This window comes from Oreochromis niloticus, linkage group LG14, assembly GCF_001858045.2.
Source record: "Oreochromis niloticus isolate F11D_XX linkage group LG14, O_niloticus_UMD_NMBU, whole genome shotgun sequence".
Lineage (NCBI taxonomy): Eukaryota > Metazoa > Chordata > Actinopteri > Cichliformes > Cichlidae > Oreochromis > Oreochromis niloticus.
Genome location: NC_031979.2, coordinates 26022316 through 26035370, shown reverse-complemented (window position 1 = coordinate 26035370; position 13055 = coordinate 26022316). Strand labels below are relative to the sequence as shown.

Genomic DNA, 13055 nt, shown 5'->3' with positions numbered 1-13055 from the left:
ATTTATTAATTTAAAATAGATCATATATGTTACGTTACGTTAAACAGCACAGTTTAATGAGTCTTTGTACAACGTGTTGACACTCCTACAAAATCCTATAGTGCAGTTTGTTTTTTGGCTATGAAACTAAATATGATGTTTCACTTCAGATAAAAAACATTAAATTAATAAAATAATTAAATTAACATAACAAATGAACACAAGGTGAAATATTATAAATCCTTGGCATAAATGTCAACATTTAAATAAAGAAAGTGTATGGAATGTTTTTAATTCATAGACTAACTTTATTATGTGGAACTTAAATTAAAGGGCAACATAATATGCAATAGTGCAGCTGCTAATGAAGTAAAAGTCTGACATTATTGTGCTTGAAGAGCACTATTCCATTTTTTATTGTTGTCAAAAAAATCCACAGCTCGATGTTCAATTCTACACAAAAGAATTTCCTAAAAATACTTTGATATTTTCTTCAAGATCAAAAAAAAAAAGAAACCAAAATGATTTGAAAAATGAAGATGTTCAAGGCTCAGTGTTCAGGTTACACTATTGTTTTCCATCACCCGCCCCTGTGGGGACAACGGTATAAATAGGATCCTAATCTGGAAGCTGAGAGGAAGAAGACCCAAGATGAAGGCTTATCGGTGAGTCTAAGAATTTTTTTTTTTTTTAATCTGATATAACTCAGATTATATTTATTTATGAAAATTATTCAAATTAAAGTGTCTGCTTCAGGAAAAACATTTTTATGTATTAGCACAGAAAAATATGAATTTTAAAAGTTAAACCTGAGAAATATCAAGTGTATTGTGAGTATTTTGAGATATTTTTGTACTGAGACAACATGATGAATGTGTCTATGCAGAAGTACAATTACTTTTTTAATCATCTGAACTATGAATATGCTATCAATTTGATGTTAATGAACTTGACTGAAAATAGTGCATGTATTCCGAATTCCTCTCAAGTGGCTTCTTACTGTGTGTTGTACAATGGCCTTAAGAAACTAATACCTCTGTAAGCTTTGCCCTGGAGGGAGGTTACTCCGTTGTCTTTGACACAGAAAAAAAATCTGTCTGTTTTTGAAAAGTTTTTTTTCTACATAAACACTTTTTGTTAAAAGAAACTGGTGAATACCTTATTCTCATTGTTTTGGTGTTTTCTCACAGGTCCACACTGAGAACAATGAAGCTGCTCATTCTTCTGTTCCAGCTTGGTCTAATTTTGAGGGCTGATGCTCAGATACCAGATGCTTGTATTGTAAGTCCTACAAACAGAGCTCCAGGTTTGTATCATCATTTTGTCCAGTTTAAAAACACTCTCAAACTTCCCATAATTTGTTCTAAATATTTTATTTATTTATTTTCCTAGAAAACTCTGACATATTTGTGACCTGTGGCACTGAGAGTATGGACCTGAGCATCTACCTTTGCCCGATATACTATGCTTCTTACAACGAGTCCCTGATGGTCCTCAATAATCAGATCACCAATCCTAGATGTTATGGGACTGCTAACTTCAATGTCACCCCACCAAGATTAAGATACAGCTTTCCCATAAATACAACCTCTCTATCTTTCTGCAATAATAATTTTGAGGTAACCTATGCAATAGCTTTTTGCTGCAGATTTATAATAATTTTTAAAATAAATTTATTGTACGCTGTCATTCTAAAAACTACTTCTCTCTCAACAGATAACCACTCAAGTTGGGACTGGGCAGTTTTCTGACTTTTCAAATATCCAGTACGTCAACGTCTCTGGCACTGTTACTTCTATAGACCCCGCTGCGGGCACGATCACCTACAAGCCCCAGATCCTGTATAAGTTCTCCTGCAAATACCCCATGCAATATCTGCTCAACAACACAAACTTGGCTGTGTGAGTATGCAATGACACATGCAAAAAATATGTGCACAAATGTATCTGTTATATTAAATGCATAATATGATTTTCTTTTTCATTAACTACAGATCTGGTGTGACTCTGGCCATTAAAGACAACAATGGCACCTTTCTCAGCACACTGAGTATGCAACTCTACAAAGTAAGACCCTTTAAAACTTTTGGAAGATTACAAAAAAACTTTTCAAACTCAGTTACTCAGTTACTTTTCTGTGGAACAGGATCAACAGTACCAACAGATCTTAACCATCCCAGAAACAGGACTTGACTTGAAGACGAAGATTTATGTTTCAGTGAAAGCCACCAATCTAACAAAGAAGTAAGCTTTAACTATTTACATTAGACTGGCTGCATTAACAGAAAAGACCCATAAAAAATCTCTGTCTGTCCCTAAAGGTTCAATGTGCTGCTGGACAGATGCTTTGCAACAACAAGTCCATATCCCATGCAAAGCACCTCTTATGATCTGTTTGTGGGGTGAGTTATACAAATGTAACGACAATTCATCTAATCATTCACATACACTGACACTCATTTCAAGCGAGCCCTTGATACCTTCTCAAGTGCATGTATTTTGTTTCACTCTAGGTGTACACGGGCTCCACAGACTGTGGTGGAACTAAACGGAGTGTCACATACTGCAAACTTCAACTTTGAGGCCTTCAGATTTGTGGAGCACAAAAATCGAACAGTTTCCACTTTCTACCTGCACTGTGTCACCAGACTCTGTGAGGCATCCACATGTAGCTCATTGATGCCTGTGAGTGGACGTGACTTGTTTTTACCAGACATCTTGAAAGAATTCATTTTTTTTGTATTACTAAGATAAATAAAATGTATTTCGTTTATCTTTATTTTCCATAGAGCTGTGGCACCCCTCAAAAAAGGAGAAAGAGAGAGGTGGAGACTGTGTCGAGCAATGCTACAGTCACCTCTCCCATCATAGTTGTGGGCAACCAGAAAACTGGTATGTGTGTAGAGCAAATTACAACAGATAAAATATGTATTCTTGTGTTATTACCCTTTTATGCCGCTTAATAACGATATAAAAGATTATTTTTCACCTGATCAAATCGGGCAATGCAGCTAGTGGATGAAAAGAGGTTACATTAAATTACAATTAGTAAAATAATAAAATAATATTTTTGCACCATGTATAAAATTAAAATTTCGTTAAAATGATGTTAACGCCATAACTGCATTAATGCAGCAAATCTCCGTTAGCGAGTTAGCCCTGTGTGTGGGGCTGCATGGCGTCAACGCGTTAGCGCGGTTAGCTCGGTGCAGCCCCATGCACGGGGCGATCCGCGCTAACTTGCTAATGGAGATTTGCTGTGTTAATGCAGTTATGGCGTTAACATCAATTTAACAGATAAACGCTGACTGCACTAAAAAAAAATTATCAAAACTTAGTCTTTGATGGTGGATTTTGGTTACCCTGTCGAGTCTGAGCCAAGTTATTTCTCCTCTGTTTTCAGGCTTTATGCTAAGCTACCTGCATAGCCTGAATGCCCCTAGCATCAGTTTATGAGATTTCTAGTGTGTTTTCAGTTTTCTAGTGTGACTTTTTGCAGAAAAGCAACTAAGCAATTTTTTTTCAACAGCACAATAAGCACAAATTTTGAATTCTGTCCATTTCTGACCATGACTTTTGATTCACTTTTACAGGAGAAGATCAAAATTCTGACGGTAAGAATGTATGACATTTCTCTGTTTGTGTGTACAAATTTATTCAGAAGGGATTACTTGTTCTGTCTGTAATAAGCAATGCTGACCCATTAGCTATACAATGTTTTGATACCTTGCTTTTCTCTGTTCCTGTTTGTGCTGTTTTTTTTCAACAGCACAATAAGCACAAATTTTGAATTCTGTCCATTTCTGACCATGACTTTTGATTCACTTTTACAGGAGAAGATCAAAATTCTGACGGTAAGAATGTATGACATTTCTCTGTTGGTGTGTACAAATTTATTCAGAAGGGATTACTCGTTCTGTCTGTAATAAGCAATGCTGACCCATTAGCTATACAATGTTTTGATACCTTGCTTTTCTCTGTTCCTGTTCACAAAGGTGTGAGAAATGGGGGCAGCTATAGCGGGCCTCTGGCGGCTGTCGTCATGTGCTTCGCCATATTTTCAGCACTGCCCTGACCATTCACGGCGGGAAGTACATCAGGCGCACAAAGAGGAAGTTCTAATATCTTCTGAGTCAGAGTGGAGTCCTTTTACAGATCTCCGAAACTGCTAGTGCAGTATTTCATCATCTACAATGCATGGTCATTATACAGTAGATAATAAAACAGGTCATGGGGAACAATAGTAAGGAACATTGCATGGTCTTTTTCACATTTCTATGTAGCTTTTTCATTTCACAAACATTTTACATGGTGGTCGGCGGTTATCTAAGCATGCAACTTCAGCATAAATCATATATTTGTTTATGGGGAGATAAGGGCTCAGAATAATTTAAAATAACTGTGTATGACAAATAAATGATTTGAACCAGGATGTCAAGAGTCTTATTGAAGATAAGGAATGATGGCACCTTGAAATCAATGACAATGAACTTTTAAATGGGTTTTGAGTTGAGAATGGTGAAAAAAGTAGCTGCTCATGCTACATTGTTTTGTTTTTTTTCCTCTTTCGGCTGCCTCTTATTGCAGAGGGACAGCAGAGGGAGCTAATATGTTGATGTTAAATAATAAATACTTGTTGACATTTATCAAGTTGCATATTTGTGTCGTCCTTATAGATCTAAACATCTTTGCTATATTATAATCCCTGACTATTATTATTATTATTATTATTATTATCTCCCAAAATGCTTCATTCACAATTTTAAATGTGGAAGAATGGTACTGAATATGTTTCCGACAGAATAATTTAAAACGCCGTATATTCACAGACCAGCAACAGCAGATATTTTGATACAAGTCTTGTGCATAATATATATATAAAAGTAGAGACTTACTCCACCATTCATTTTGTTTTAACACTCTTTTGGGGGGTTTTCCAACTCCAGAAAGAGGTATATGCCATTTTAGCTGCTAAGTGAGCCCTGCTGCTTGTTTATCAGGTGACTGTTGACTTTGTGCAACTAGCATAATGAGAGGGACAAGGGAAGTAAAGTCTTAAGTAAAACAGATAAACAAGCAAACCTACAGCCTAAAGCTTTGTAAAGCTGAGACTGAACTCTTTCATTTTATCATATTATTTCTCATTTCCACATTCTGTGTTTCCATGATGTTCTAAAAACAAGTACTAACTATCAATTCATCCATTTTCTCATCTGTTTAGTTAGTTGGGGTGGAGGACAACATATCTTACCTGTAATATGACGAATGGTGAAAAATCCTTCAAAGGGCTGACATAGGAGAGAAAAGCAGTCATCCACGCTATGTAGACAATTTAGTCCAAACACATGCATCTACAGTTGTATGGAGGGGCTTACTTACACTCATGTCATTGTAATTTTGGGGGGTTTTAATGATTTCTTTGAACTTTTCTTTTGCCAGGGTTGAATGATTATATAGCATACAGTGGCTTGCAAAAGTATTCGGCCCCCTTGAACTTTCCCACATTTTGTCAATGTGCTCTGGTCAGATGAGACCAAAATGGAACTTTTTGGCCAAAATGCAAAACGCTATGTGTGGCGGAAAACTACCACTGCACATCACTCTGAACACACCATCCCCACTGTCAAATATGGTGGTGGCAGCATCATGTTCTGGGGGTGCTTCTCTTCAGCAGGGACAGGGAAGCTGGTCAGAGTTGATGGGAAGATGGATGGAGCCAAATACAGGGCAAACTTGGAAGAAAACCTCTTGGAGTCTGCAAAAGACTTGAGACTGGGGCGGAGGTTCACCTTCCAGCAGGACAACGACCCTAAACATAAAGCCAGGGCAACAATGGAATGGTTTAAAACAAAACATATCCATGTGTTAGAATGGCCCAGTCAAAGTCCAGATCTAAATCCAATCGAGAATCTGTGGCAAGATCTGAAAACTGCTGTTCACAAACGCTGTCCATCTAATCTGACTGAGCTGGAGCTGTTTTGCAAAGAAGAATGGGCAAGAATTTCAGTCTGTAGATGTGCAAAGCTGGTAGAGACATACCCTAAAAGACTGGCAGCTGTAATTGCAGCAAAAGGTGGTTCTACAAAGTATTGCCGTTAAGTACCTTTGTAACTTGAATTTTTCATTAAATGGGGGTATTTGTAAGTCGGGGTTCCACTGTACTAAGAAATCACCCAGCAATAGTATAATTATGTAGTTGTAAAAAGCTTGATAATATATTAAGTAATCCAAAGTATTCAGAATACGTTACTCTCATTGAGTAACGTAATGGAATACATTACAAAATACATTTTGGGGCATGTATTTTGTAATCTGTAGTGGAATACATTTTAAATGTAACCTTCCCAACACTGTCGACAGTCCAGTGGACGAATCCATGTACCTTAAAATCTTGGATGAAAACCTCCCTCCCTCAGCCAGAACACCGAAGATGGTTCATGGATGGGTCTTCCAGGATGAAAGTGACCCAAAAAATACCACCAAGGCAACAAAGGAGTGGCTAATAAGAAGCAAATTAAGGTCATTGTACACGCCTTAGCAGTCTCCAGCCATCAGTCCAGTAGGAAATCTGTGGAGGAAGCTGCCAAGCAGGATTTAGAGAGTTTCTGTGAAGAGGAGTTTGCCAAAATCCCCCCTGAGATCTGTGCAAACCTGGTAACCAACTACAAGAAATGTCTTCCCACTGTGCTGGACATGCAGGTCAGTTTCTAACTTTATGTGGATTTTTAGTTTTATTCAGTCTCTTTCAGTCTAAAATGAAACTTACATAAAAATCAGAGACTGTTAGTTTTTTTTCTTTGGTTAGAAATAGTTCATACATCCACCAGCTTTTTTTTCTTTACACGTTTAATGCTTCCTCCCAAGCAGGTAGTGTACGGTGGCTCCTGTGGAATTTTTAGCTAAAAACATTTTGATGATGTGGCAAGAAACCTCATGAGAACACGAGGGGACAAAAGAAGTGAGGTCACAGGCCTGACAGACAAAACAAGTCCTGAAACTTAATATTGAGCTCTGTAAAGCCAAGGAGTGCAACCCTTTTTCACATGATCATATTAGGGTTTGTTTTTTTTGTGCTATTTTATTTTTATTATAAACAACAGCAAAAAAAATGCCTTGGTGGTGGGACGTGATCAGCAAGCTGTTATTATTATCATTATTATTATTATTATTATTATTATTATTATTATTATTATTAATGACAGTACAAGAAACATCTGGGCCTCTTTGTCTTGTACAAAGTGAATTTCTTTACAAAACAATTAAATTTAGACCAGTGACATATGATGTATAATCACAAACACAGTGAAATGTAGATGGAAACAATGAGCAAGTCCTTTATGCTTGATGTTCTCAGCTAATGTTACCACATTGTCTGAAGAGTCTACACCTCTTTCTCCTCCTCCTTCGCCTCCCCCTGTTTGTTCTGAGACTTTTATACTATAAACTGAGAGGTTTTCAAAGACTAGCCACGGGACACAAAAGGAAGTCTTACAGGTGAGTGCCATAAAGCAAAACGTTACTAAATCTAATCATAACATAACACAGTTAAATATGTTTCTCCATTTGTTTTGTTGTTTTGTCACAGAGAACAATGAAGCTGCTCATTCTTCTGTTCCAGCTTGGTCTAATTTTGAGGGCTGATGCTCAGATACCAGACGCTTGTATTTTAAGTTCTACAAACAGAGCTCCAGGTTTGTAACATCGTTTTCTGCAGCATGTTCTCTAGTTTAAAAACATTCTCAATCTTCCACTGATTTGATTGAAATCTTTTATTTTTCCTCTCCTAGAGAACTCAGATGTATCTGTGACCTGCGGGCCTGAGCACATAGACCTGAGCATCTACCTTTGCCCGATGTACAATGCTTTTTACAACGAGTCCCTGATGGTCCTCAATAATCAGACAAATAATCCTAAATGTTATGGGACTGCTGACTTCACTGTTGACCCACCAGTCTTAAGATTCAGCTTTCCCATAAATCAAAATTCTCTCTCTTTCTGCAGTAATAATATTGAGGTAACCTATATAATAGATTTTGCTTCGGTTTTAATTTTATAACAAATTTATTGAAAGCTGTCTTGCTAAAACATATTTCTCCATCAACAGATAAGCAGTCATATTGGGAGTGGACAGTTTTCGGACTTCTCATATGTCCAGTACGTCACCGTCTTCGGCACTGTTACTTCTATAGACCCCACTGCAGGCATGATCACCTACAGGCCTCAGATCCGGTACAATTTCTCCTGCATATACCCCATGCCATATCTGTTCAACAACACCGAACTGAGTGTGTGAGTATGCCATGTGACGAACAGAGTAATACCTGCAAACTTAATCTGTCATACTCTAAAATAATATTTTTATTTGGTTAAATGAAGATCTGGTGGGACTTCAAGTATAAAATACAACGATAGTAGATTGATCAACATGCTGAGTATGCAGCTCTACAAAGTAATCTTTAAAATCTTTTAGAATTAACCAAAATATTTAAAAAATACTTTCAAAACTTCATTTTCCCCATTAATTTTCTCTGGAACAGGACAAACAGTACCAAGAGATCCTAACTATCCCAGAAACAGGACTTGAAGTGAAGACAAAGATTTATGTTGAAGTGAAAGCCATCAATCTAAAAGACAGGCAAGTTTTAAAATTTACATTAATAACCTTTTTTTTTAATTGTCTTTAAAAAAAAAATAAATCTCTGTTTGTCCTCAAAGGTTCAATGTGCTGCTGGAAAGATGCTTTGCAACAACAAGTCCAAATCCAATGCAAAGCGGCCATTATGGCCTGTTTGTGTGGTGAGTGAGATACATGTAATATGTACCCATTTACACACTGACACATTTCAAACTTTCTCAAGTACATGTTTATCATTTTACTATAGGAATACATGGGATGCACAAGCTATGGTGGAGATCAATGGGGTGTCGCAAAAAGCGCTCTTCTCCTTTGAAGCCTTCAGACTGGTGGACAATGAGTATGAGGCAGTTTCCACTTTCTATTTGCACTGTGTCACCAGACTCTGTGAGATGTCTAAATGTCGCTCCTTACTGTCTGTGAGTCCGCTTCATAGATTTTGATCTTTAAAATATTATGTCTTTAACTTTTGCTCAGTTCTGTGAACATTTCCATTACCTGTTTGAAGATGGTTTTGCATTTTCCCATCATTTTACGTCCTGTCTTTTCATGTTTTTGACAGAAATGTGGATCTCTTGAGAGACTGTCCGAGAAGAGAAAGGCCAACAAATACGTCTCAGAGAGCACTATAGTAACTTCACCTGCCATCCACGTGAGAAGCCAGAGGAGGAAAGCCGTGACGCCTGTGTTGAGTGACATAGGTATGCTTTCGTACTCGGCAGTAACTAACAGCACAAACATAAAAGGAAACAAAGTAGAAGATAAACAGTGTTATATTTTCTTGTTTGTTTGGTACTTATATATGCATTTCCAATATTTTGGGGGTAAATTAAACCTCTGAAGGCTCAGGTGAGCATTCATATTCATTCATTCAAGATTCAGATTATACATCCATTCCAATCAGTCAGAATTAAATTAAAAAATGTCATTTTTTTAAAACCTGTTAGGCTGCTCTATGTTTTCTTATCAGTTGCATCCTTTTAATTCAACTAATTTACACAATAACAGCAAGAATTCAAAGCTTTATAGCCACTCTGTTTCAAAACAGGCCCAAACCTCTGAATACATATTTTTGCTTCACTTCATAATTGTTCTGTTTTCTTAGTAATGCATTTTTTTAAATGTGTTTTTAGTTGTATAATTTTATAAATGCAAGAAAAACATTGTTAACACATTTATAATAGATTGTGTGGCCTGTATTGTTAGGCTCAAGCATGTCTTGAGGTTTTGAGGCTTTTTTTGCAGTTGTGTTTTTGGCTCATTTGATTTTAGTTAGGGTTAGGGAGTCACTGATGATGACTCAGTCCTAAGAGGATTCACTCCACGTTTATGTTTCTTTTAAAAGCAAAATTAGCTTTAAAATGAACCAGTTAATTAACATTACGTGTGTTCTTTCCTTTAGATCAGGGGTCCCCAATCTCAGTCCACGAGGGCCGGTGTCCCTGCAGGTTTTAGATCTCACCCTGGGTCAACACACCTGAATCACATGATTAGCTCATTACCAGGCCTCTGGAGAACTTCAAGACATGTTGAGAAGGTAATTTATCCATTTAAATCAGCTGTGTGGATCAAGGACACATCTAAAACCTGCAGGGACACCGGCCCTCGTGGACTGAGATTGGGGACCCCTGCTTTAGATTTTCCTACAGATCTGCCAGCTGACTCAGTCTTTGATGGTAAGAATCTGTGTTGAATGTGATGTGTGATTGTGTTGAAGTTGTACAACTCATAAAATGGTCATGTAGGTTTAATTGAAATGGATTAATTCATTGTTGAGGACTTTTAGATCATGACAAACATTAAACTGAGCACAGGGCAGAATATATTTTCTGAACCGTTATGAGCTTGTTCCATGGAAACTGCTCTGATTGAACAATTTGATGCACTTAATTAAACAGAAATTAAGATTTAACACAAATTTAGAAAAATATAACCACTAAATCACTCTGGTCCAGTATATTGAAACCAAAAAGAAAGGGAAAGGTCCAATTGCACAAGTTTATTTTAATACGTCATAAAATTGTATAAATTTTTTGTTACAATAGTACAAAAATCCAGGCATTCATTTATAATGTTAAATATTACGTGTATGTTTATTCACATGTGAAAAAGTTATGCATGAATATTATTAAACCCTTGAACCCTACAGAGAGGGCTTTGTTTGCTCTGCTCTGCTCTGTGGGAGGCACTTTGCTGCTATTGTTTGGTCCACTTGGCGTCTTAAATGGAAGTGTTTACTGTAAATCAGTACCACGTTGTTTTGAATCGTGACCTTTTCCTCAAATAAAACAAAACTCATCTGATGGGAGTGGTTACCTCTAATGGTGACAATACCTCCATTCGTAGTGCACATATCAAATGATGGGAAACGCATGCGATCGCCTTTCGTACTGAATACCAACGCAGTTTCACATCTATGGGAGGGAATACGTTTCGAAAGAAAAGTGTTAAATTGCTTACAAATGATTATACCTAAGAATCAGTGTCACTGCGTATTAAAGCTGTATGACCAAACATCTTTTAAAAAGTCTTTTAGGCTTTATATTAGTGTGTCTTTCATTTGTTGCCTGCTTGTGTTATATCTACACCGTACATATACATGTGTATCTGTATCTATGTGTATGTACAGTCTGTATTTACACATGTATTATCACCTTGGTTCAGTAACATTTTTTATGCGTTTTGTGTTAATAGTTCATTGGTTTGGCTGACCAAATCAGCTCCTTTAGACTCTGACCTCCTGCCCCTGGAGCATTCGAGAAAATATCTAACTGCGAATCATCTTCAGCCAGTTTGCTTCACAGCTAAACTTGCAACGGTGATACGTCATTACTTCCTGAATGTGCCAGATGCTGGCCAATCAGCTTCTCCAGCGTAGCTTTGTTCCAACCTGGGTTATTGACTGTTAGGTTTGTGAAAAGAAGCATCTATCAGTACTACAAGAAATGTATGAAATGTATGCAAGAGTGTTGGAGATGGGTGCAAAACAATCAAATGTGGTAACCTTAACCAATCACAGGCGTCTACTACAAAGCTAGTTGGACTTCTTTGCATTAGATCAACCTAAAACTACAGTAATAGGTATCATCACAGTGGCATTCTCTCTTTGTTAACCTGATCTTTCTGCTTCAAGGTCCGTGCACATCCGCATATTGTTTGATTCTTCCTCTGCATAAAATAGAACAGTTGAAATAGAGCTCAAATGGAGGGTGCACAGGTGCGTCCTTTATGTTTTAATCAGTGAAGCATAAAAGAGATATGACACAAAACCATGGCAGGAAGTCGAAGACATGCTAACAAGTACTTGGCACAAGTTCTTTTTAGGTTTTAAAGATGATTTGGTTTAGGAAAAGTTGGTTTGATATCCGATATCCTGACATTTTGATGTGAATATCAAAAGAAGCTCCACGTACAAGTTCTCAGACACACTGTTAAACTCCATTCACATTTGATATCATAAAATACAGTTGGGCTTGAAAAACTGTTTATAAGTTTATTTATTTGGCACAGCTTTAAAATGAAAGATAACTCTCTCCTTATGTCTCGTCCTGAATTTGCATGTATGGCAGGAGGGACTAACAGGAACTGAAGATGTATGAACTGAGAAAAGAGGCGAGAGAAGTCTAGAAATCATGCCTACATAGTCTTAGTTACTCTTTCCCACCTCGGGTGCAGCCTTTTCTCTGAAAATTCACTCTTCTAACTGTATGTACCTGTAATGTTTTGCTTTGACAAAAGCCTACAAAACCCCCATGGGCCTCTTTTCTTTTAAATATGCAACATTTTTCAGTATAAAAATGCAAGTCCTGATGTTTTTTTTGTTTTTCTCATACAGATTCTCCATCGTTGAAGTGCAACAGGATCCCTGTAATGCTTGTAATTGTGTGCAGTGTCATCAAAACTGTTTTACTGTCCATTTGAAAAACAGTCATCCCATTATATCCCACAGTCATGAAGGAATATTGATTAAAAAAAATGTAATGCTGGATAAAAGAAATGTCAGTTTGGTCAGCCATTATTTAGGCTCAATATTTACTGAAGTTTGGAGATAATAGTTCATATTTTATGCATTGAAAAAAATATTTAGTGAAACTGTTTTAGCAGTTGGATTACATTGAATTCAGTCTGTATGGCCATTTTGCATTATGAATACATGTTGCTGTTAACAAAAACAGAGGTTTACAGTCATACTGGAATGCCTGCTGATGTGCATACTGCTCTGTACACTTCTGTCCTGTATGTAGGTTTAGAATATTAACACGTTTCAACATTTGCAGGTAATTTGTCAAAAACATCAAGAGAAGTTCAAGTTTATTGACGGTGGATCCAAAACAAAAGTTAATCTATGAACAAATTAACCTGACGTTTTATTCAGCATGACAAAATGTAACTTTGTTGCCAAACCACTAAACTTGAGCTGTGCCTCTGAAACACTCCTTTCC

The 13055-nt window shown here is 36.9% G+C and overlaps 2 protein-coding genes across 2 annotated transcripts; both read left to right on the top strand.

Annotated features, from left to right (window-relative positions):
• Nucleotides 1–630: 630 nt before the first annotated feature.
• Nucleotides 631–4611, top strand: LOC100700768 (zona pellucida-like domain-containing protein 1). Its single transcript, XM_019345224.2, has 12 exons — nt 631–644; nt 1170–1285; nt 1372–1598; nt 1696–1880; nt 1973–2045; nt 2125–2222; nt 2300–2380; nt 2492–2663; nt 2768–2870; nt 3572–3592; nt 3812–3832; nt 3974–4611. The coding sequence occupies exons 1-12, from the start codon at nt 631–633 to the stop codon at nt 4051–4053; spliced, it is 1191 nt and encodes a 396-aa protein (XP_019200769.1). The 3' UTR covers nt 4054–4611.
• Nucleotides 4612–8692: 4081 nt separating this feature from the next.
• On the top strand, nt 8693–12779 carry LOC100697016 (zona pellucida-like domain-containing protein 1). The gene is made up of 5 exons (XM_003455057.5): nt 8693–8774; nt 8861–9032; nt 9176–9314; nt 10251–10289; nt 12449–12779. The coding sequence occupies exons 1-5, from the start codon at nt 8743–8745 to the stop codon at nt 12532–12534; spliced, it is 468 nt and encodes a 155-aa protein (XP_003455105.2). The 5' UTR covers nt 8693–8742; the 3' UTR covers nt 12535–12779.
• Nucleotides 12780–13055: the final 276 nt, after the last annotated feature.